This window comes from Telopea speciosissima, chromosome 3 (assembly GCF_018873765.1).
Source record: "Telopea speciosissima isolate NSW1024214 ecotype Mountain lineage chromosome 3, Tspe_v1, whole genome shotgun sequence".
Lineage (NCBI taxonomy): Eukaryota > Viridiplantae > Streptophyta > Magnoliopsida > Proteales > Proteaceae > Telopea > Telopea speciosissima.
In genome coordinates, this window is record NC_057918.1 from 32,057,318 (window position 1) to 32,083,391 (window position 26,074).

A 26,074-nucleotide genomic window follows, 5' to 3' on the forward strand; every position below is an offset into this window, starting at 1 on the left:
TTGGATGCATCTACAGACTTGAGAAAGACTGTCCTCCCATCACAATACACCATAAAGTTGATGGACTTTCTTGTAGGACCAGTCCAACCATCACACATTATGGTCACCCCATAGTTCTCCCACATCCCCCTCATTTCATTGATATATTCTTGAAGCTCTCTCTTTTGTTAGGGCAAATACACATTCGTGATCTCAGTGTGGGGTGGGCCCCTTATACCCTGGGCCAGCCTCAGCAATGGAATCTATCATAGTCTGATAAAAGGGGCCTTGTGCAGTGTTTGCTGAGATGGTATTGTATAACATCCACTTAGCTATAGATTCCTTCACCATCCCCTTCAGATTTTTCCATGCTCCCTTGATTTTTGGTTGCTTGTTGCCTTTCTTTCTATAAACACTAGGTGCTTGTTGGAGTGCGGGGTCAACTCGTGGTGGTACTGCTGGAGGTGGAGGCAGAGCTTCCCTCGTACTCTGTGATTTCCTAAAGGGATTAGGAACCCCAGGCTGCCTACCACTTGCTCCTCCACTACCACAAGCACCTGCTCTAGAGGTACCAGCTCCTCCACTACCACCTACTCTCTGTCTCTCTTGCTCCTCGTAATAAGTGCCTCTGCTCAACCCTGTCGCCCATCTCCAATCCCTAGCCTCTTGCTCAGTCTCTATATCATCAGGAACATAGACAAGATCATCACTATCACCATCATCATCATCATAAGCAACATCATCGTAGCCTCCCGATGTACTCCTCACTGCATCCTCAAGGTCTACCCTTGCCTTCTCCCTCTCAGCTTTCCTCTTACTCCCTCCCTTCATGTACTCACTGACGGCCCTAGATACCTCAACAGGGACCATATGACATGAGACCACTTCAGGAGAATTTCCAGCCAGATGTTGTTTGAGTCTAGTGGCCCCACCTCCCAAAAACTTCTGGTGACAGTAATTGCATTGTGTTTTTCTTTTATCCCCATCAATTGGAGTGTCGTGCAACCATGCAATGTTACCCCTAGTGTGCCTGGGTGGTCTCTGCTCCCCCTGGGCCTGGGCCGTCTGGCTCTACTCCCCCTGCCATTGCCCCCTGCCTCTGGCTATGTCTTCTATCATGGTCCGCCATAATCGGACTTGTTTACTGTTGCATGAATAAAAGACAATTCATTAATCACTGAAGCACATCAATTACTTTAGTTTGAGAGCACTAAAACAAGTATATAGCTATTTAGTATTTTTCCCATAACCCTCATATTTTTCTCATATTTAAAAACAATTTTTTAAAATATTTTTCAAATAAATATTGGCCTAGCACAACAAAACCGAAGTGATATACAATGGGCAGCAATTAAAATACATGTAGAATTTACTTTCATATATTTCATTAATTTTAAAACAAAAACCTCATATTTTCCCCTATTTTTTCCTTTTTTTTGAATTTTTAAATAATTTTCATAATTTTCAAAAATTAAAATAATTAATTATTGGCAGAAAATATTTTCGACACCGTGAGGCCATAGATCGGCCAATGGTGTCTAACATATATTTAATTGATCACCATACAATGTACATAACCCCAATTATTTTTAGATTTTTGTTGTAGGAAAATCAAAATTTTGAAGCAGAAAAATAAAAAAATAATATATATACCAAAACAAATTTCGACACAAATTTCATCACAAACAAACATGTATTGATCATCCATTTTTCATAAAAAAAAACAATTGTAGATCGGCCTCCGGTGTCTGACTTATATTAATTTCATCACAAACAAACATGTATTGATCATCCATTTTTCATAAAAAAAAAACAATTTTAGAGAAAATGGTTTTACTTGAAATAGTGGAAAGGATTCATAGATGTGCTAAGAAGTTTGAATCTTGTGTTCTCCAAGTGGTTCCGGCGTAGATTTAAAGGTCGGTACACAAATCAGCAAAGAGAGTTTGAAGAATGAAGAAAACAGAAGAAACAATATCTCGATTAAGTGATTTGAATCTCGATATCTCGCGAGATGTAGCAATATCTTGAGATATCACGAGATAAATCTCGACCGAGATTTGGTATTTTTTTGATTCGAGGTACCATTTCGTTTCGCCCTGGTGGTCAAGATTTTCGAAATATTCGAAATCTCTACCGAGATTTCGCGAGTTTTTGAACTGTGCTTCAAAGCGGCGGCCAAAGGTTTTCAGCAAGAAGAAAAGCTTTAGGGTTTTTTGGAGGTTCTGCAGAAAGTTAGGCAAAAAATCATAGTTGTCGTTGCAAATCATATTATATGTCTTTGTTGTGTAGAATTTGACTGTAATGATGTATACAAAATTGACTATCATGATGTATACAACATTAATATTACTTATTTGTATTATCCTTTAGTTCCTGATTAAACAATTTTCTTTCATACTAGTGGAGAAGATGGAAGGAGTCGTGCAGAGCAGCTATTACACATTCTGAGGCAAATTGATCAATATGTTTCCTCTTCAGTGGAGCATCAAAGAAGGAGAGCTTGTATTGCAGTGTATGAAATGCTTCTCAAGTTCCGAATACTTTGTTCCAGTGGATACTCTGGCCTTGGGAGCCATGGAAGTTCCATACACAGCAAGCAAATTGATCGAGTGCTGCATGGGAATTTTTCCAACCTGCCATGTAATCATTTTTTCCTTGCAAGACAAATTGTGTATTTGTTGTGTCCTTATCTAAAATGTTTTGTTTCAACTTTGATTTCCAGCTGCATTTGTTCTACCAAGTCGAGATTCCTTATGCCTGGGGGAGAGGGTCATGGTTTATCTTCCACGTTGTGCTGATTTCAATTCTGAAGTTCAAAAGGTTTCAGCCCAGGTTGGTAATTGATGAGCAGTTATCTGTGCCTCAAAAGGTTATGTTACATGTTAAAAATAATCATTTTGGTAAACAAAAATAGTTTATGCTGTATCATGTTTCTGTTAATTTTTTGACACAATCTTGGTCATGTGAGATTCCTGTAGATTCTTGATCTCTTCTTCAGTATATCTCTTTCTCTTCCACGGCCAGCGGGATCAGCTATCAGCACAGATATAGAGATTTCATACAGTTCTTTATCCTCCCTTGAGGATGTCATTGCCATTTTGAAGAGTGTGAGCGAGTTTGAGGATATCATTTTTTTTTATGTTATTATTATTATTTTGATTTTTGACTTTGATTTTTGAAGTGGGTGGGGGATATTTTCTATTTGTCTTTTTATTTATTATCTTTGTACTTTCTATCTTCAGGATGCTTCCATTGATCAATCAGAGGTCTTTAATAGGGTTGTTTCCTCTGTTTGTACTTTGCTAACAAAGGATGAGGTAAAGATACACTAATAGCCAAAGTTGTGAATTTAAAATAATTTAAATACGTAGCTTCTTATGTTGTTTCAATGAATTTTGGTGCAGCTTGTTGCCACTTTGCATGGTTGCACTACTGCTATATGCGATAAGATCAAACAGTCAGCTGAAGGTGCCATTCAAGCTGTTATTGAGTTTGTTACAAAGAGGGGAAATGAGTTGAATGAAACTGATGTTTCAAGGTTTCTCTGATAAAGCATATCTTCTACCTTTTTATAGAAAATGTTATCTTAGTAAATTCTAATACCAGTCATATTTGTACATACAGGACAACACAGTCTTTGCTCTCTGCGACAGTGGTTGTACCTGATAAACCCTTACGTCAGGAGATTCTGGGTGCTGTATCTTTTTCTGGTCAATTTTGTTACTGACATTTTGTTTTTTTTTTTTTTTTTAAGTTTATTCAATTTTATTTGCATGAGATTGGACGTTGGGTTTTTCATATTATTTGTATTGTCATCAGAATCAGCATCGTTGTCATTGTCGTAGTCATGCTAGGAAAAATTCTCTTTATTTAGCTGCTATTTCTGCTACATGGAGGGGTGGTTTAGTCATTCAGACTGTTTGTAGGTAGTGTGCTCTCAATATTGGCCCATCTCAACTGTTCGCTTTTGTATTTAACTCTTACTTTTCTATTTTTGGTAGTTTGAATATTTTATTATAAATGTACTTCCCCATCGATTTTCAAATATTTATAATGACACTTGCCTGAGTCCTAATGGACTGAAGCTTGACATGCGAGTACCAACAGAAAGTTTGAGTAGCAACAGAACTGCCACGTGGTAGATATATCAACCGGACAAGCAAAATGTCTTTGGTCATCGTCATCACCACCACCACAGTCATGGCGTCACCATTACTCTGTCATTGTTGTTCATCATCATCATCATTATTGTTATTATTATTATTATTATTATTGTGGCCTTGTCCAAATGGACAGATGATTTGATTGTTCTGACTATTGGATAGATAGGGTATCCCCTCTAAATTGGACAAACGTCAAATTGAGTGCCCCATCTCAAGTCTCTACTATTTGGCTGATCATAATTGGACTCTTCCCTAGAAAATGCTAATACAATTTGTGCTTTATAATACATCGGCTGTGATCCCACTCCTTCATTGACTTGTTCACCATATAGGTCATATCCCGTCTGTTATTGTAAAAATCACGCGTTGTACTAGGCTACTAGCACATGGTAATACAATGTGTGCTTTGTAATACACCTTCTGGGATCCAACCCCTGTGTTATTATTGGTCCCACCACAGAGGTGGAACCCCAGTTGCCATAGTAAAATGAACACATCATACTAGCAATTCCCCTCTTCCCTTTCTATTTCAATGATCTGTATTTTCAAACATTAAGGCTTATCAACTAATTTCCAACCATTTATTCTGACATAAGTTCAATTCTTTTCGACCGAAATGAATACATGGTGTCTGTGTGGAAAATATATAGGACTTTCCAACCTTCGTAATGATGTTCTTCTCACTGCTCCTTGCATCATAGTCACATTATACATTTTGCAGCACAACTAACATTCATGCAGATGATGTTGTGCTTTTACAATCTTTAATCCCATCGACATTCAGTGTTGTTTAGTATTCTCCTCTGAGTCCTCTCTACTGAGCTTTCCCTTGAGAATGAAAGACATTGACTTTCCTGCCTCAACCAAATTCCCTTCATCCTGCCATTGACATCAGATCTGAACCTGCTCTGGTACCAAAATTTGGTGCTAACAATCATTCTGAGGAATAAAATGACAGCTGCATTCTAATAAAACCACATGACAGAAAACTATGGAGATCCAATTGGAGCTGGAAACAGATCAAAGGAGGACGGGTCTGATATTTGATATCTAGGGTAGCTGAATCCCCGGAAGAGTTCTTTGCTGTTCTTAAGAGAGAAGTAACCTTAGAATAACTCCTCAAAACCGAATCACCCAGAAAAAGTAATTCTTCCAATGACAACTGAAATGAAGTTAAGCCTTCTTTTTTTGTTTTTTATAGTCAAAGAATAACATCTATTAGAAAAATAAGAGTTAGAATTGTCGCAGGATGATCAAAGCTTCATTTTACAAAAAAAGGAAAAAAAGAAAAATAATTTTACCCCTACTAACATCAACTGGGCCAAAAAAATTAAGCATCCACAAATATTAAAAAAAAAAAAGAAGAAAAATGTAACAAGGTTAGTGGACCACCAGGAACCAGCACATAGAAAGAGGATTTGCTTAGGTGCACCATTCTAGTAAGAGTGATAACATGCTTCTTTCTTCTTTACTGCTGCATAATCAACTTTAATAGTAGTAATAATAAGTTTTGCGAATGTGTTTGTGCATGTTTCGTTATTTCCTACAATTTGAGTTTTATTCCATATTTCCATTTAGTGTTCATTTTCTTTTGTCCTTTGGAAAATTTTTGTAATATTTCCATTGCTTGAATTGTATGTTTTCAAATCAAGTTTTACACTGAAAGTGGCATTTAGAACAGCATAAAACCTTGTTCACTTGGAGTTTGATGTCATCAGTCACTGGCGCAAATTAATCCATCTGCATTTTTTCCATATATAAAGTTTTTCATTAACCGTAAGAAGATATCTTGTCTGGCTGAGAACACAAACTCAAAAGTTGTCTTCAATGAATTATTGGCTGCTGCGGGTAGGGATATAGTTACAAAGGACATATCGAGGTTGCGTGGTGGCTGGCCTATTCAGGATGTCTTCTATGTGAGTCTCATCCTTTTATTAAGAAAAAACAATTTATGGAAATGGAATGTTTAGGTTATGCTTGGAAATTTTCTTTGAAGGTTCTTCTATAGTGCTTAACAAAGCAATTACTTTATGTTCTTATTATTGCAAGGTTTTATCTACTTCATTTTCTGGAATGCTTCAATATGATTTTAGAGCATACATTGTGAAGGAGACCTTTTCATTGTGCAATACTGTATGTCTTGTTATTTGTGCTCAGTACCGTATGGCTATGCTCTTTGCTTAGTCAGTTATTCATTTTCTAAACTTTATATATCAGTCACTTGTAGAAAAGGCAAAGTAACTGGAATAATACAGATTTGATATCTTTTTTACCTAGAAAATCTAAGGTTTGCCATGAGATTTGCAGCCAGTTGGACCGGTATACGTCATCTCTTGGTTATAATAACTAACAGTGGATATTAGTTACATTACGGTGTTCCTAGGCAACTAATGGATTGGAAATATTTCATTTTGTAATGCAAAGAAAAGATGCTTTAGAAATTACTCAAATCGTCATGATGCAGTGTTCTTTTAAGGAAACAAAGTCCTGCTGGTGCTAATTCAAACCATCCTAATATTCTTGATGATTATCTGGATTCCAAAAGGCAGCATAGTTTTTATTTGAGGATTCTAAAGCTTTCAAAATATCAGGAAACAGCCTCTCTGCGAAAGCAGAGGTAAGGCTGCGTACATTATGACTGTCCCCAGACCCCGCAGTGGCAGGAGCCTTGTGCACTGGGTACTCTAAAGCTTTCAAAATACAAAAATCTTGAAAAAATGGTTCCCTATAAGAGAATTATCATTTTGTTTTCATGATTTTTTCAAAAGCAAATCAATTTTTTAAGTATTTTAAACTTCTTAGTTCATTCCAATAGAAAAAAGCAAATTCTTACTGCGCTTCTAGTGACACCAAATCTGAATGAGTATGGGCAAGTTTGGCCCTGAAAAAGCTAGACCACAATTGTATGTTTTTGGGAAAATATCTTGATTCCATGCTCTGTAGCCATCATGAGTCTATGCTTTCTCTCGATCTTTATTCCACTAACAGATCATCTGCATCATTATCATCTGTTTAAATAAAGGGTTAATTCTTGGTTTCTTTAAGCATCATTAAGGTTTGTCAATTTTTTATGGGAAGAAGAACGCTACCTGGTTGTGTGGCCCCTGCACTAGTGTGGGGGCCAATGAGGGGACGTGCAGGGGCATCAACTGAGGGGGAATTTTTTTTTTTTGTAGGGGGCGGGGCGGTCATTTCAGGGGGGCTGTGTCTGGGCGCAGGGGCCATACAACCAGGCAGTGTACTTTTTCCCATTTTTATTTTAATTTTGAAGAGCCAAATCATGCTATATCTCCTTCAGAATTAACAAAATATTCTTTTTCAATCCTGAATAGGCTTGTAGTTTTTAGTCATCCATCAAGCTTCCATATAGAATTCACCAGATTCATGTATTAAACCTGCTCCAACTTTATCTCAACAACTGACCTTTTCAGCCTTAGTCACCCATCAAGCTTCCATATTGATGATAGTGTTTCTACCTTCCTTTGGCTCGGCAACTGTCACCCTTTGGGCGTCCTCCACATAGTCGGTGCTTGAGCCATCTACAACTCAGGTATTAGTAAACAGTCCCCAGTTACAGACATCATTCAGCAAGATGATTGGGCCCTCCCCCTTCCTTCTCTCCCCTATTATCCGCCGTCTGGAATGTCTTGCCTTCCATTCCCTGACGACCTCGTGGTAGGGAAGACATTGTTGTATGGTCAGACTCTTCTGTTAGCCTTTTTAGCTCTTTTCAGCTTGGGACTTCATCAGAGTTCGTGGCCCCTTGTCTCCCCTAGCACAAGGTTGTCTGGTTCAAGGGTAACATTCTCCGTCACAGTTTCACTGTTTGGCGAGCCCTCTCCAATTGCCTCCCAACGCAGTCATTTCTCATAGCCAGATTCCCGTTTCCCCCTTCTACTGCCTCTATTGGATGCTATGGAAGATGTCGATCACCTCTTCTTTGCTTGTCCCTTTACTCCCTTCTCCTTTGCAGTTTGAAAGGGCTCCTATACAAGTGTTGTCCAAGAAGAAGAGTTCTTCCATTTGCGAGAGAATAGATCTGGTTGGGTATGATTACGCCGGCAAGTCTATCTGTGACGTTGTCGGTAAGCTTGCCTTTGGTGCCACCATCAATCATATTTGGATGGAGCGTAATCTCAGAAGATGGCCCGCCTTTTCTAGATCCTTTGGGCAGATTTGGAAGTCCATCTCTTTTGATGTCAGTAGCAAGCCATCTTTGGTCTCCATTCGTACTGTAACTGATTCCCAAATGAACAGACTTATTTATTGTTGCATCCTAGGGCTTGCCCATATCCTTACTGCAGCCCTCTGTCCCTCCTTCTTGATGGCTGGGTTTTGCTTTGCCTTAGATTGTTCTTCTGTAATGTTTCTTCTTTTTCTTCTTTTATAGGGGCTCCTTGTATCCCTTTCTTCTTTTGGTAATGAATTCTTTATTCACCCAAAAGAAAAAAAAAAACACCCTGCTCAGCCTTTCTTCATGTTGACTGCACATTTGTGCATGGGCTTATGTGCGTGTCTATTCATGCTCACCTTCTGATATTTTGATTTTCTGATGAGATTTTCTCTAATAAATAAATGGCATGTGTGTTCTTGTATTTGCCTTTTCATTTTTTCTGTTTCTCCTTGGCTTAACTCATTGCAGATTTCCTGCTTTAGATTTGTCTTCACTATGAATCCCAACCATTGGTTTTCTTCTGACAGGCTTTTTCCCAGCATACAGTACTTTCCGTGCTGTTCCTGGATCATCTGGTGTCTGTACTTAACCAGACTCTGATTATTAAAGGTGATTCAGAGAGAAGAGACAATTCTAGTCATGTCTTTGAGAGTCACATCAAGGATGAAATAGTCCAAGCAGCTGTTCTTGCTCTGACTGCTATGTTCAGGTCTATATTTTTTACAATTTTATGTTGGCAATCCTTAGCACCAATTTCAAAACATCCTATTTTCTTTTGTAGCCCATAGCAACCTTGCTTATATATGTGTCACAGAGGTGGTGGTAAGATTGGGAAGAAAGCAGTGGAACAAAGTTATGCGGCTGTTCTCTCTGCTCTTACACTACATTTAGGAAGTTGCCATGGTCTAGCTGCATCTGGTCAGCAAGAACCTCTACGGTACATAACCTGCCACCCATTTATCTATTATTCTATTTTTTATGTACATTAGATAACTTTGTTTAATTATGGAAGTTATCTTTGGTGCTTTTTCTTCTTCCTTTGTTACAGGAGCCTTCTAACAGCATTCCAGGCATTCTGTGAATGTGTTGGGGATCTCGAAATGGGAAAGGTACCATAATCTGTAGACAGTTGTAATCCTGTGGACCGTTGAAGATCTGCAAGGGTGAAAATTTCAATGATTCTATGTGCAGATCTTGGTTAGAGATGGAGAACAAAGAGAAAATGAGAGGTGGATCAATCTTATTGGAGATTTGGCTGCTTGCATCTCTATAAAGAGACCTAAAGAGGTAGTAACACAATATGCTTTGGTCGCTGAGGGTAGCTTTTATGGACTCCTGACCATTATCCTGGCTGATGATTATTTAACTAAAATATTATAAACATAATGACAAGATAAAGGCTCGAAGATATTCAGACAACCACATTTTTTTTTAACCAAGATAGTGAAGAAGGAAATTCATGTCTAGAGTAATTGGAATGTTTCAGAGGGACCATTGAAGCTGCAGTCCTTTTGAAAACAGAAGAAAATACTATGGAGTAGGAGCATAGTTGTCAAGGCTACTAGGCAACCCAGGGTATTGGAGGAGCGGCTACGCGACAAGCCGCCCACTGAGGCATCACCTAGGTGCCCTAGGCATGCATTAATGACTATATGTAATATAGCAATTATAATTTTTTACAATTATGTTTATATGTTACATAGTTGTCAAGGCGGCAAGGCGACACAAAGCGGTAGAGGGGTGCCTAAGCGGTTAGGCGACCAAGGCACCCAAGTGTTATTTTTTATTTCCCCTCTTTTTTAACATTATTTAGTATGCTACAATATATACCTTATATCATAAAAAATAAACATTAAGCCACATCAAGTCATAAAAAAATCATCATTAAGTCACATCAAGTCATCAAAAATCAACATTAAGTCACATCAAGTCATAAAAAATCAATACTAAGCAACAAGAAGTCATAAAAAATCAACATAGAACTACAAGACATCAGAACTGAAGAAGCAGGTTATTGGAGGTTTAAAACAATCAAAACATACATTTGGTTTATACTGTTCTTGGAATTGGTCATTGTCCTGGTATACCTAGTCTCACATTTAGTTTATACTGTTCTTAGAAAATATGATCTTATCTATAAGTAATTAAACTGCTCTCGATTTAGAGAAATATTTTTGTTCTCTGAGAAGTTTGACTGGTCAAATGATTTTATTTTTACTTGAGACTTTTTGTATTAGGTAGAGCACAAAACCAGCTTTCCAACATATCCAAGATTGCGTAAATCTGATTTATATTGAAGGAGTTATGTTCCGGTCAAACCTTATTTAATGTGAGCGAATGCTGTCAAAATCGCTTTGAATGAAAATATTTTTTTATATATAAAAATGAATATTTTACAGCACTTTTGGTTTTAAGCAATGTTTTACCATGTTAAGATTTATGAAATTTTTAGATTCGAGAAAAAACCCTAGCATTAGAAAGTTGAAAATTTCACCAAAAATTCAGTTTTTGTTCTTGAACTGGGGGGGTTGACTTTTTATCGTTTTGAAATTTGATTTTTTAACTATTTTTATTGGATTCAAATTGGGGAGTATTTGCCTATTTATGAATAATATCTTAAGTTACCTAACTGATATTTGGCATAAATAAGGCCAAACCTGGGTCGATAACAATATGGCGGTAGTTGCCTAGGCCCCCAAAAATCCGCTCGTTCAATAACACTAAGGTGGCAGTCGCCTAGGCCCCCAAAAATCCGCATGGACGCCTAGGCGACGCCTTGACAACTATGATTACATAGAAGCCATAACAATGCAATATGATGTAATTATGCTAGTAATGGCTAATATAAGAAAACATAGGATATCATATAAGCATATTCATCAAAAAACAAAGCAATCAACATAAACTCATGAAGTATCAACAAGGCATGTCGTCACCTTGACAACTATGAGTAGGAGAGACGCAGCTTGGATTAGGAAGCCCATGGTAACCATTGTTGGGTAGTAAAAGAACTGACTGCACAAAGATTAAAATCATTGGACCAAAATGTAACCAACATATCCCAAATACCCGTGAGGATAGACTGAAATGAAACCATATGGACTGCTTTACTTGATCAAACTTCTTGATGAAGTTCCAGACCATTGGAGGTGCATCAACCATGTGGTTGTGAGTTGATAATTGCTCTCACTCTCTAGTAGTGCATTTTCTTATATTCTGTAAATACTGGGAACAGCTTTGAATCCCTTTGGAAGGAACAAAAGGGCTTTGGGTCAATTGGGTAAATAAGTTTAAAAGGTAAGGGAAAATTTGGAATTAAATGAGGATGATTGTAGAACAGAAATTTAGAGTGTAAAGTGCTTTCCTGTAATTTCACGATTATTTATAATTTTATTGTCCAGGTTCCAACAATATGTATGATTCTGACCAGAGCCTTGACTCAACACCAAAAACTTCAAAGGGAAGCTGCAGCTGCAGCACTATCTGAATTTGTCCATTATGGGTAGGTCTTAATTATATGCACTTTCAGTACTTGCTGCTATTTTTATGCTGTGTATATTACTGATGAATTCAATCATTACTATAGAAATCAGAATCCTATCAACAGATCGGAGGGCTCACAAAATAAGCAGCTTGAACACCTAGATTAACAGTAATAATAGGTCTCCCTAAATACCCCAAAAGTTGATCTCAATCCAACGGTAGATGGAGAGATATTATAAAATCACCAAAATAGTAACTAGGTTTCAGAATTAGTAACCTAGCTGTCGCTTCTCATCAACACAGTAGCTCACCAGAAAATCTACAACAGATCATCCACTCAATAGTAGCATGACCATATGTCAGATTCAAAGTAGTCTAACGGGACAGAATGGAAGTTACAAGCTAACCCAAAAATAGTAAGTAAAGGAGAGCAGCAGTAACGACCCAAGGCCACCACTGATGGGCCTCAAATTTCTCTCGAGTGTAGGGGATAAGGATGACTTGAACTCTTCAAGAACTTAGCCACAGTTGATGGCTAGATTACCCGTAATGAATATGAATCAAAACTAAAAACTCACTCCGATTTGGCAACTTACTAATGCACCGATTTCTAGCCATTGGATGGGCTTTAATTCACTGTTGAATGGAGGCAGGAATATGGTCAACAGAATACCAAAAGGAGGTCTTCAAAGTTCAAACGATGGACATATGAAAAGATAATGTAGTCTGAAGTTTGCTGCCAGAAACCCTTCAAGTGCTGCAGGATGTGAACAGACTTCTACCAGTAGCCTCCTAAGAGTTATCAATGGATCAAACCTTAATGGATCAACAGCAACTCAGATGACACTCAAGGTTGTCTCTGTAGCCTCACACAGTAGCACAGATTGTAGGTTGTTAAAGTAGAAACTATAGAGAGAGAGAGAGAGAGAGGATCCCTCGCTACTACAAGATATCTTTGAAGCGGATCAGGTTTGCTTCACAATAATGAACTTGGTTTCTTTTACAACATTCCATTTTTTCATATTTGAGTAATTTCCATTTGGTAAGTCATCCTGATTTAGTGTACTATTAATTAACATCTGTGAAGCTCACTTGTATTTACTTTCTAATGCATATCATTCTTGTAAGATGATTCAAATATTGAGGTTTCATATTAGATAGTGCTTTAGATTCGTGTTGGGCTCTTGCACTGGCATTTCAGTTGATGATGAATGGTTCTGGTCTGTGCAGTGATGGGGTTGGTTACTTGTTGGAACAGATAGTCGAGGCAATGTGTCGACATGTTTCAGATGAGTCACCTACCGTTCGACGCCTTTGTCTGAGAGGGCTAGTGCAGGTCTTTGACTATTGTACATCCTTCGTATTTGCTTTTTCATGGCTGAATTACTATGTTCCAATTTTCAATTAAACAGAATTTTCTGAAATTATTTGTGATCTCCTCTTCCAATTACTTGACGTTTAGATTTTGTTATGTTCTTTTTTTCCATGAAGTTAATATTATTGTTTGTTGTTTCTTATAACTTTATAAGTCCTTACAGATTGACATTACATGCATTTTGTTCTTCGATGAAAAACCTGTTCTGTTGAAGGACAGATGGAAAAGTAGAAGCACAGTTCAGAGAAGGGAGCTCAAGAGAGTAAAAATTGCAATGCACAATAGTCCGGGTTTTCTCCAGGTTTTTATTGAGAGAACGGATGATCAGGAAGTACAGATATTCTTGAAATCAAGTGGAATAGGGGCACAGTGCAACTTCTTGAAAACACTTTCCAATCTAGTGTAATGCTCAGATGTTAACAGATTAGAATTAGAGTGTAATGCTTGGATGATCAATGACTGATCCCAAGCTTCGTATTTATAATAATCAATCAAAGTTACATGGACAGATTTGCCCCTAACATAACCGACCCTAATATAGAGTCGGCTGTACATAATAAAAGGTATAATAAAAGACTAAAAAGTGCAGAATACCCCCACGGTATTCTGTCCCATATAATCCAACATTAGATATAGTTTGAAGGATCAAAGGGATGTAGTTTCAACTGTAATGGAAAGGAGTCAGAAGGGAAGGTATATAAGACTCAAGAGTCACGAGGGAGGGTATGTCACTCACCAAGTTTTTCAAAGTTTGGTCAGGTAGATTCTTGATATTGCTGTAGGAGAATGGTTTTATCAGATGGGAAATCATAGCAATGTTTGTAGATTAATCTCATAAGTGGGCTTATTTAGTGAAAATAAGCTTTGGGTTTGGTTCTATAAATGTTGGGCCTTGGTTCAACGGGTTTTCTATGTAATATGCTACTTTAATGGGCCTAAAATAAGGGTTGTAGTTAGGAATGCAAGATTTCTTTATTAGTTAGCTTACTCCTACTTAGAATTGGAGGGGTTAAGTCTTTTATTGGTCAATCAACTAACTAGTTTGATTACAAGTTGGTTTAGGCTATTTCTAGTAATGTTAGGGGTAATATTTTGAGACTCTCTCTCTCTCTCTCTCTCTCTCTCTCTATATATATATATATATATATATATAGTCAGCCATTCAAGCACATAAATTCCAAAACTTTGCTGTTGTACAATGTTACCTGGTGGATTCTAGGTGTCTTTGAAGTTGAAGAGTGGATACTCTTTGTAGGCTTTGGTGGATTCCTAATCTATTTATCTTTCTATTTCTCTATATATTTTTACCTCTCAATCAAGCTGCAGGTCAGATCTAAACCCTATTGAAAGCCTGCCGCTATACTGTTCTACTTATATCAGTTTCAGATTTGCTACTTTCACCAAAGTCTGTTACTGCTAATAATCATAGTTGTCGAGGCATTGTCTAGGCGGTGCCTAGGTGTCCAAGCCCCTATTGCTGGATGCCTTCTTGGGTTGCCTATGGTCCTTCTTGGTCACCTAGGCATCTAGTTCCCCTCCAATGCCTTGGATCACCCAGTCACCTTGACAACTGTTAGTAAATCAGAATAAATCAGAACAGTAGTAATCAGTCCTTGCACAGAACAGGTGAAGAAGAAGAAGAAGATAGAAAAGGAGAGAGTGGAACCGAAAGAGGAAGAGATGGGAGAGAGAGAAAACAGGCTGATTGACTAGGGTTGTGAATTTACTAATCGATCAGCATAGCATCTTATTTATAAAAGATAAAGTTTAGAATATTACAAGAAGTCCCTTGGCTTATGAGTAATTACTCATCATAGTTGTCACGGGCCTCCCAATGATCAAGAATTCGGTGTCGAACTTTGTTGAAAGCTTTCCAACAAGTCCAAGATTGCTTAATCTGATTTATATTGAAGGAGTTACGCACCGGTCAAACTTAATTTGGTGTGCGCGAATGCTATCAAAATCACTCTGAATGAAAATATTTTTTTGGACATCAAAACAAATGAATATTTTACCGCACTTTTGGTTTTTAGCAATGTTTGATCGTATTAAGATTTATGGAATTTTTAGATTTGAGAAAAACCCCAACATTAAAAATTTGAAAATTGCACCTACCGCCGAAAATCTAGTTTTTGTTCTTGAATGGGAGGGCTGACTTTTTATCCTTTTGGAATTTGATTTTTTTAACTATTTTTATTTAATTCAAATAGGGGGATACTTTGATAATAAAAAAAAGAACAAAAAAAAGGGGGATATTTGCTTATTTATGAATAATGTCTTAAGTAAATGATTAAATGATATTAGGCATAAATAAGTGTTTATCCTAGTTTTCCACTAGTGAAACTCCTATTTAGAGTTTGATTTTTGCAAAATCTGATAGTGCCATTGTATTTAAATGGCCCAAAATAGGCTGTATACCAACTTTCATGACCAAACTAGGTCTAAAACCCACCAAAACCAGCCATCTAATTGAAAAAAAAAAAATACCCCAACTCGCTATTTGGCCAGGTTGAAACCTATACTCGAGACGAGTTTTAGTTCCTTGAATGTAACTAGGTACATTGGAGTATCTAGATTCATTGTGCACATGTTTAATGTGTTAATTGTGTGATTGTGCAATCATACCATATTTGTAATATTCTTAAGATTTTAAATAAAGTGGTGGCCTTTGTCTCATAGACAAGCCAAATCATTCTCTTTTTTCTCTCTTCCTCTCAACTTGGTATCAAATGCAGTTCCTATGATGAATTTTATTGTTTTGAACCAAAAAACATTCTTCCGTAATCACAGATCTTAGGCCGAGTCTATACGAAGAATCATTGCTCCCAAGGAGTGGTCTGGTGAGGGTAGGCAAATGATCTAGCTCTCCTCCTGGCCTCTTAAGTGTATCTCCAATATGGTTTAAAATAAAAAATATATATATATGAGAGGCTCAATACTACATTGATGGAAAAGGAAGAAACCAACTCAAACAACTAGAAAAGTAGTTTTTCCCTTTTATTACTCATCAAATTAGCAAATATCAAGGATGTTTTGGCCAGAGAAATTTTAATTCTGTTACTTGTAAGGGGGAATTTAAGGATGCATGTGGTACAAAACCATGTCTAATAATTCGATTGTTTAATTACCTAGAATGAGGAATGCCAAACCATATTGTCAAGACGTCGCCTAGGCGTCCGAGCGGATTTCTAGGTGCCTAGGCGGCTGCCGCCTTATTGTAGGGCGCCTTGCACTGGTTTAATTGGTAATGAACCAGGTTCTGACACTTATTTATGCCAAATATCATTTAAGTAACATTTTACTTTAGATATTGTTCATAAATAAGCAAATACCCCCTATTTGAATTCAATAAAAATAGTTAAAAAATCAAATTCCAAGAGTATAAAAAGTCAAACCCCCCCCCCCCCTCAGTTCAAGAACACACTCAATTTTTGGCGGTCGGTGAAATTTTCAACTTTCTAATGCTGAGTTTTTTTTCTCAAATCTAAAAATTCCATAAATCTTAATGTAGTAAAACATTGCTAAAAACCAGAAGTGTGGTAAAATATTTTGTTAGAACTGTTAGAACCGTAGGGGTATTTTGGACCCTCTTTTTGTTTCATTTATTTTTCTGTTATGTGGGCTTTAGTCCCACATTGCTTATTTGTATTTTTGTCCTCTATTCTCAAGGATATAAATAAAGAGCTTGGGGTGATCATTAATCATCCAAGCCTTACTCTAATTCTAAATCTGTTAATATGGCATCCGAGCAGGTTTTGAATTAGGGTCCTCTACCTCCTAATTTCAGCTTCTTCTTCTCTCTCTCTCTCTCTCAATCTCCTCTTCTCTTCTCTCTTTTCTTCTTTTGTTTTCTATTCTTCAATAGGGCAGCACTGATGAGGTGATCCATAGATCCGGCTGCTGCCCTTTCTCACCTCATTCCATGGTTAAATAAATCTGTTCAATATCAACAACACCTTGGCTGCGATATTTGAAGCTTCACATATTTGATTGATTCCACCTCAAGTATAAGGAACCAATCTCCCTTATTTAAGATCAAGAACTGCAGCAGGTTCCTTTGTTGAATACTTTTTCTATCTCAGATCTGCCTTGAAGACCTCATAGATCGATTTCAACAAAACCCAGACAAATATCGATCTAGGAGCTGTTGTGCTCTGTTAGGGCTGATATTTGGAGGAGTGCTCAGTCTCTTCTAGACCCCACACTCGAGCCAAGTTTCAGCTCAATCCAGTGTCTTTTTGTAGGCTTCTCTCCCTACATCGATCTCAACAAAACCCTGAAAAAATCGATCTCAGGGTTTTGAGCCTCTGTTGGTGCTTATTTTTTGAAGGCTGGTTCTCCACTTAGAAAGATAGATTTGACTCCAATTTAGTTTTTGGACCTATTCTTCCCTATATCGATTTCAGCCAAACAGGGTTTTTTTCATAACCCTGCAAAAATTGATCTAGGGGCTACACTTGTCTGCTACTGCTGATTTTTGGAGACATATTGTGACCTTGAAAGGGGATTCTCCTCCAATTTTGAGTCTTTAGTTTGAAGGATTTCTTGGGTTTCTTATCACCACAGCCCTCCTCTGCGATTTGGATTTTTTGGCTGCATTATGGGTGACTCTGAAGTCTCTACTGGCACCTCTGCTGCTGATGAGCTTGGTAGGAATGACAACCGTGATCTCCTCCCTAATCCTATCAAACTGGATGGGAGCAATTATTTGATTTGGTCTCGTTCGGCATACTTTGCTATTGCTGGCCGCGGGGTTACTGGCCATATTGATGGTACTATCACCATGCCGACTGCTTCTGGCACTCTCTTGACTAGATGGATCTCCAACAATGGTATACTTATGTCCTATTTGATTGGCTCAATGCAATCAGACCTTGCCAATGGTTTTCTTCTCCTTAATACAGCCCATCAGATTTGGTCTGCTTGCAAGGAGACATGGCCAGCTTGGTAATGTTGCACAAGTGTATGAACTTCGGAAGAAGGCCAATAATACTACTCAAGGGGAGTTATCTGTCTCCAAATACTATGCTACTTTGTGCAGTCTCTGGTAGCAACTGGACCATTTTTCTGATTATCATCCCACTACAACTGCTGATATCACTGCATATAAGAAGCATCTGGACAAAACCAGGGTGTATGATTTCTTGGCTGGTTTGAACATGGAGTATGAACAGATTCATGTTCAAGTATTGGGTCATTCCCCTCTTCCTACACTTGAACAATCATATGCTTTGGTCTCCTCTGATGCTTCGTCCTCCTGTTACTAACAGATTAGCCCTCCAGTCTGCTGCCCAGGCTACCCCTGCACCTGTTGGACTTGTTTCTCTTGGTGATTCTACTACAGGGATTGTTACTTGTGAGTATTGTCACAAGCCTTACCACACCAAAGAGAAGTGCTGGAAGCTTCACAGGAAACCAGCTGACTTTGAGGCTAAACGGGCTGCCAAGAAGAAGACAATAAATAAGGCAAACCACTCTGAATCTGTTCCTACAGCCCCGGCTACTGACACTGGTCTATCCCAGGATGATCTACAGGCTTTCCTACGAATGCTAAGGTCTTCCGCAGCTGCTGCCTCTACTACATCAGCTCCTGCCACCTCTTCTGCTCCTTTAGGTTCACACTTTGCCCGGTCAGGTATTCCATTTGGTGGTCATTGTGCTTCTGTAGCTTCCAATCCTTGGATCATAGATTCTGGGGCTACGGATCACATGACCGGTTCCTCTAGCCTGTTCCATTGGTATTCTCCCACTTCTGGGAAAGACAAGGTCAAAGTAGCTGATGGTTCTCTTTCCTCCATATCTAGAAAAGGAATCATCAACTGCACTTCCTCCCTTACTTTGTCTTCAGTTTTGCATATTCCCAATTTTACAACTAACCTTCTTTCCATTAGTAGTCTTACTCGTGATCTTAACTGTAAAGTGACTTTTTGCTTTCCCATTGGGTGTTTCAGGATCTGGCCTCTGGGAAGATGATTGGATTGGGTAAGGTGCATGGTGCTTGCTTGTACCTGCTTGATGATGGTCGTCTCACTCCACCCCCGTTACCATCTCCACATCAGTGGCACTCTAGATTAGATCATCCTCCATTAGGAATATTAGCATCTTTATTTCCTACTTTAGTCAAAACATGTGATAAGACCATTTTTTTTTTATGAGGCTCTTGTGTTCTGGCCAAACAGACATGTTCTACTTATTCGATTTCAAATAAAAAGAGTTCTTCACTTTTTCAATTGGTGCATTCTGATGTTTGGGGCCTTAGTCGTAAAACTTCCCTTTGTGGTCATCGTTGGTTTGTTTCTTTTATTGATTGTCATTTTAGGCATACATGGGTTTATCTTATGCACACCAAGAGCCAAATTTTTTCCTGTTTTCAGCATTTCCATAAAATGATCGAAACTCAGTTCCAGGCTAATCTCAAGGTTTTGAGAAGTGATAATGGCACTAAGTATAAGGAAAATCAATTTCAGAAATATTTGGCTGATAATGGGATTATTCACCAGACTAGTTGTGTCGATTCCCCAGCCCAAAATGGTGTGGCTGAAAGGAAGAACCAACATTTATTGGAAGTGACCAGGGCGTTGATGTTTTCACACCATGTTTCCCTCCCAATGTAAGGTGTATGTTATCCTCACTGCAACCTATCTTATTAATCGGTTGCCTTCTCGTGTTCTTGACTCCCGCAGTCCGGCCGAACTTTTACATGGGAATTCCACCTTTATGGTTCCTCCCAAGGTATTTGGTTGTGTGTGTTGTGCCAGAGACACGAAATCTCATGGTAAACTTAACTCTCATGGGTTGCGGTGTGTTTTCTTGGGTTACTCTCCAACCGAGAAAGGTTATAAGTGTTAACATCCCCCTTCCCGTCGTACTCTGGTCAGTATGGATGTCGTTTTTCATGAACGTCTTTCCTGCTATCCATTCCCACATCTTCAGGGGGAGAATTTTGGTTCTAGTGAAGATGTGTTTGTGCTTCCTCCCCTTGAGGCTCCTCCTCTCCCATCTACTTTGGAGCCTATCTTGGCTGCTGCCCAACCTCCTTTGGAGCCTATTTTGGCTGCGGTCCAGCCTACTTTGGAGCCCATTTTGGCTGTTGCCCTTTCTTCCGCAGGGATTCCTTTACAAAGGGAGCTTGTAGAAAATAATGATGGTCATGTTCCTAGTCAGGGGGAGTTGACTCCAATCCAGAAGACCATCAGTGAATTTCAGAAGAGAATTGACAACTCGATTGTTATCACCTACCAAAAGAGATGCTCCAAAAGGGGACAGCATCAATCCACTGTGGCACTAATACCTATCTAATTGCCGGCTCAGGATCCAGATCCTCATCCTCCTCCTCCTGGTGAGACTTCTCCTTCCGAACTACCTATTGCTCATCGCAAAGGTACTAGGACTTGCACCTGGCATCCCATTTCTCGCGTTATTTCTTATAGTTCTCTTTCTCCATCTTTTCATGCATTTGTGTCTTTTCTTTCTTCTGTTTCTGTTTCTAAAAATTGGCAGGAAGCTTATGCAGATGGAAAGTGGAAGGCAGCTATGTTGGAAGAAATCAGAGCCTTAAAAAAAATGATACTTGGGATCTTGTAGATCTTCGTCCAGGGAAAAAATCAGTGGGATGTAAATGGGTGTTTGTGGTCAAACAGAAGGTTGGTGGCACTGTAGATCGATATAAGGCACGTCTGGTTGCAAGAGGTTTCACTCAGACATATGGGATTGACTACCAGGAAACCTTTGCTGTTGTTGCAAAGTTGAATATAGTTCGGGTTTTGCTATCTTGTGCAGTCAATCTTGGATGGGATCTGCAACAGCTGGATGTGAAGAATGCCTTCCTAAATGGAGAACTTGGTGAGGAGGTGTATGTGGATATTCCACCAGGGTTTTCTTGTGATAGTAATCGAGGTAAAGTGTGCAAATTAAAGCGAGCACTTTATGGGCTGAAGCAGTCACCTAGAGCTTGGTTTGGTTGGTTTCACAAGGCCATGATTTCTGTGGGCTATAAGCAGAGTAATGCTGATCACACTCTCTTTATAAAGAGGGCTGGAAAAAACCTGTTCTTATAGTCTATGAGGATGACATTGTGGTTATTGGCAATGATGGTGATGAGATCAACCGGTTGAAGAAGTTTCTTGGGCAGGAGTTTGTGATTAAAGATCTAGGGATTGAGGTTGCCGGATCTTCGAAAGGCATCTTTCTCTCCCAAAGGAAGTATGTCCTAGACTTGTTGTCTGAAACTGGTTTGTTAGGATGTCACCCTTCAGATACTCCTGTGGAGGCTACTGTTCGTCTCAAAGAAAAGGAGGGTGAACCTGTTGATAAATGCCGGTACCAAAGATTAGTGGGGAAGTTGATTTATCTCTCACACACACATCCAGACATTGCTGTTGCTGTGAGTACTATGAGTCGGTTTATGCATGACCCTTATTCTTCTCATATGGAGGCTGTTCTTTGGATTCTTCACTACTTGAAGTCAGCTCCTGGAAAAGGCATTCTTTTGTCTCCTCATGGTCACCTACGAGTAGAGGCATATACTGATGCTGATTGGGCTGGTTCTGCAGATCGGAAATCTATCTTTGGGTATTGTTCTTTTTGTAGGGGGCAATCTTGTTACTTGGAGTAGCAAGAAGCAGAATGTGGTGTCTTGTTCTAGTGCTGAAGCAGCGTGTCGTGCTATGGCACAGGGCATTTGTGAGTTACTTTGGCTGAAAGGCTTGCTGCAAGAACTTGGTGTTCCTATTCATCTTCCTATGATGTTTTACTGTGACAGCAAAGTTGCAATCAGCATTGCTCACAATCCAGTACAGCATGATTGTACCAAGCATGTTGAAGTGGACATGCATTTTATCAAGGAGAAGTTGGAAGACGGATTGATTTGTGTTCCCTTTGTGAAATCTATTGATCAGGTTGCTGATATTTTCACCAAGGGGTTGTCTGGGAAATTGTTCCATCCTAATCTAGTCAAGTTGGGCATGATTGACATATTTTCTCCAACTTGAGGGGAAGTGTTAGAACGATTAGAACCGTAGGGGTATTTTGGACCCTCTTTTTGTTTCTTTTATGTTTCTGTTATGTGGGCTTTAGTCCCATATTGCTTATTTGTATTTCTGTCCTCTATTCTCAAGGATATAAATAAAGAGCTTGGGGTGATCATTAATCATTCAAGCCTTACTCTAAATAAATCTGTTAACATATTCATTTGTTTTGATATTTATAAAAAAAATATTTTCATTCAGAGCGATTTTGACAGCATTCGTGCACACCAAATAAAGTTTGACCAGAACATAACTCCTTCAATATAAATCAGATATAAGCAATCTTGGATTTGTTAGAAAGCTGGTTTTGTGGTCTACCTAAAACAAAAAGTCTCATGTAAAAATAAAATCATTCGAGAGCAGGTTAATTACCTATTGAAAAGATCATATTTTCTAAGAACAGTATAAACCAAATGTGAGACTATGTATCCCTGAAAATGACCAATTCCAAGAACATATAAATAAAATGTATGTTTTGACTATTTTAAACTTCCAATAGCTTGCTTCTTCAATTCTACTGTCTTCTATTTCTATGTTGATTTTTTTTGACTTGATGTGGCTTGATGTTGATTTTCGATGACTTAGTGTGGCTTAATGTTGATTTTTGATGATGTAAGGTACATATTCTAGCATACTAAATAATGTTACATAAGAGGGGAAATTAAAAAAATAACACTTGGGCGCCTTGATCGCCTAGGCAGGTGCCTTGTCGCCTAAGCGCTTACACACCCCTCCACCGCCTTGGGTTGCCTTGCCAACCATGTGCCAAACTCCTTCCTTTTTTGGTATTTTCCAGCCTAGCCACTGGTTCATCGCAATACTTTATTGGCTGGTCCTAAAGGAATTTATTTGGGAACTGGTATTCATCATTATTCTGCAGGGCTTTAGACCTGGTGTCAAACAGAGTTTTGAGTCCCAGCCCGAGTCAGTGGCTTGGACCAGTTGACCCATCACCCGGTCCTGAAAGTGGATGGATCAACCCCGAACTAATTTTTATCCTAAACTCATTGACAGGTCACTGGCTCATCCAACCCAGCCAGTTGAGCCTCTGAACTGGGTCAGACCATTAACAACCATTTTCCATGACCAACTTATATCATGGATATCATATTGTTGGATTGAATGGGCCAGAATACCATGGGGTTATTCTGGACTTTTTACTATGTTTTATCTTATGTACAGCCATGTCGGCTCTATTAGGGACAATTCTGTCCATGTAGAGCCAACTCTTTCTTTGATCAAGGTTTTCAAAACCCCCCACCCTCCCATTGATTTTTTTTTCCTCTCTTTCCATCGGTTTTTGTCTCCGCACTTTCTCTTTGGTTCTCATCCTTTCCCAAGGGCAGCACTAATGAGGTGATCGTATGATCTAGTTGCTGCCCTCCTCCCTACCTCTTTCTCCTTTTTTCATGTATTAAGCTTTGCTCGATAGCTGTTGGGTCTACCTTTGCCGTATTGAAGCATTCCAGAATTTTTGGAGATCGGCCCCTACCACTATTGCAGGCTGTTTTCCCCTTATTGAAGCTTCATCTGCACCCTTCCTAGCATCTATCCACCCTCTATCACTTGGTTGAAGACCCCTACTCCCAATCGATTTCCTTGTTCAGGGTTTTCCAAAACCCTTACAATTATCGATTTTGGGTTGAGGGCTGCTTATTGCTGCAATTTTTTTTTTCAAGTTTCTACCACCAGGGGAGTCCTCTATTGATTCCTGGCCAGGCCGTATCCAACTTTACCTACAGGATTTTATGTGGAAGCACATCCCCGACATCGATCTCAACTTTCTGGGTTTTTTTCAAAACCCTGACACCATCGATATTTGGGATAGGGTTATTCATTGTTGCTGTTTTTCTGGAGGTGTTTTCCCCTTCCAAGAGGGTTACTCGACCTTGCTTTCAGCCATTATATTGGAGTTTTAGTTGGGTTTCTCTTCACAGCAGCCCCTCTCTGCAATAATGGGTGACTCTGTTACTTCCACTGCAACTTCTGATCATGATGGCCTTGGTAAATCAGAATACCACTGTTTTCCTCCAAATCCCATCAAACTAGATGGCACAAACTACCTATTGTGGTCTCGGTCTGCCTCCTTTGCCATTGCTGGCCGTGGCCTCATTGGCCATATTAATGGCACCAGTACTATGCTGGATGCACCTGGTGTTGCCCAAACTCGATGGCTTGCCAACAATGGAGTTCTCATGTCATATTTGATTGGTTCTATGACTTCAGACCTTGCACATGGGTTTCTTCTCCTTGATACAGCTTCTCAGATTTGGTCGGCTTGTAAGGAAACATACGGGCAGCTTGGTAATGATGCTCAGGTTTATGAACTCAGAAAGAAGGTCCTTCATACTACTCAGGGGGACTTGTCAGTCTCTAAATATTATGCTACTTTGCGCAGCTTCTGGCAACAGTTGGACCACTTTTCTAATTACCACCCTGACACAGCTGCTATCATAGCTGCCTATAAGAAACATGTCGACAAAATCAGGGTCTAATACTTCTTGGCCGGGTTGAGTGTTGAGTATGACCAAATTTGTATTCAAGTGTTGGGCCATTCTCCTTTTCCCACACTTGAAAGTCCTATGCCCTGGTCTCCTTTGAAGAACCCCGTAGGGCTGCTATGTTACACCCTCCTGTTACTGAAAGGTCAGCCCTCCAGACTGCTGCCCCGGCTCCTACTGCACCTGTTGGCACTCTCTCTGTTGGTAGTTCTACTCCTGGCACTATTACTTGTGAGCATTGTCACAAACCTTACCACACCAAGGACAAATGTTGGAAACTTCATGGGAAACCTGCTGACTTTGAAGCCAATCGGGCCGCCAAGAAGAAGCCAAAAAACAAAGCAAACCATTCTGAATCTGTTACTACAGCCCTGGCTATAGACATTGGTCTATCCCAGGATGATTTACAGGCCTTCCTACGTGTGCTAAGGACTTCCACTACTGCTGCCTCTACTACATCCGCTGCTACTGCCAATTCCACTGCTCCTTCAGGTTCAAACTTTGCCCGGTCAGGTATCCCATTTGGTGGTCATTGTGCTTTTGTAGCTTCCCATCCTTGGATAATTGATTCTAGAGGTACAGATCACATGACTGGTTCCTCTAGCGTATTCCATAGATATTCTCCAGTTTCTGGGAAAGACAAGGTCAAAGTAGCTGATGGTTCCCTTTCTTCCATATCTGGAAAAGGAATCATCAACTGCACTTCCTCCCTTCCTTTGTCTTCTGTTTTGCACATTCTTAATTTTACTACTAATCTTCTTTCAATTAGTAGTATTACCCGTGATCTTAACTGCAAAGTAACTTTTTTTCCTTCACATTGTGTTTTTCAAGATCTGGCATCTAGGCAGACAATTGGATTGGGTAAAGTACACGGTGAACTGTACCTACTTGATGATGGCCGTCTCTCTCCGCCATTACCTTCTCCACCCCAGAACTCCTTGGTCTCTTCTGCACTTTACCAATGACACTCTAGATTAGGTAACCCTCCATTAGGAATTTTAGCACATTTATTTCCTGCTTTGGTCACCAAATGTAATTAGGATGATTTTTTTTTTTTTAGGCTTGTGTTCTGGTCAAACTGACATGTTCAACTTATTCTCTATCAAATAAAAGTTCTTCTTGTCTTCATTTGGTGCATTCTGATGTTTGGGGGCCTAGTCGTAGAACTTCTCTTTCTGGCTATCGTTGGTTTGTCTCCTTTATTGACTGTCATTCTAGAAACACTTGGGTATATCTTATGCACACAAAAAATGAGGTTTTTGCATGTTTTTAGCATTTTCATAAGATGATCCAAACTCAGTTCCAGGCTACTCTTAAAATTTTGAGGAGTGACAATGGGACTGAGTATAAGGAATCTCAATTTCAAAAGT

At 39.1% G+C, this 26,074-nt stretch overlaps 1 protein-coding gene across 3 annotated transcripts in view; it reads left to right on the forward strand.

Moving 5' to 3' along the window:
- LOC122653750 (protein SHOOT GRAVITROPISM 6) overlaps positions 1 to 26,074 on the forward strand; it is a 177,548-nt gene that overhangs the window by 110,255 nt on the left and 41,219 nt on the right. For all 3 annotated transcript variants that reach the window (XM_043847686.1, XM_043847687.1, XM_043847688.1), the window contains exons 31-43: positions 2,384 to 2,622; positions 2,705 to 2,814; positions 2,961 to 3,089; positions 3,225 to 3,299; positions 3,387 to 3,520; positions 3,607 to 3,679; positions 5,930 to 6,061; positions 8,847 to 9,028; positions 9,134 to 9,256; positions 9,368 to 9,428; positions 9,511 to 9,606; positions 11,721 to 11,821; positions 13,033 to 13,138. In XM_043847686.1, the coding sequence (XP_043703621.1) occupies positions 2,384 to 2,622; positions 2,705 to 2,814; positions 2,961 to 3,089; positions 3,225 to 3,299; positions 3,387 to 3,520; positions 3,607 to 3,679; positions 5,930 to 6,061; positions 8,847 to 9,028; positions 9,134 to 9,256; positions 9,368 to 9,428; positions 9,511 to 9,606; positions 11,721 to 11,821; positions 13,033 to 13,138 (1,561 nt within the window). The remainder of the gene's footprint in view (positions 1 to 2,383; positions 2,623 to 2,704; positions 2,815 to 2,960; positions 3,090 to 3,224; positions 3,300 to 3,386; positions 3,521 to 3,606; positions 3,680 to 5,929; positions 6,062 to 8,846; positions 9,029 to 9,133; positions 9,257 to 9,367; positions 9,429 to 9,510; positions 9,607 to 11,720; positions 11,822 to 13,032; positions 13,139 to 26,074) is intronic.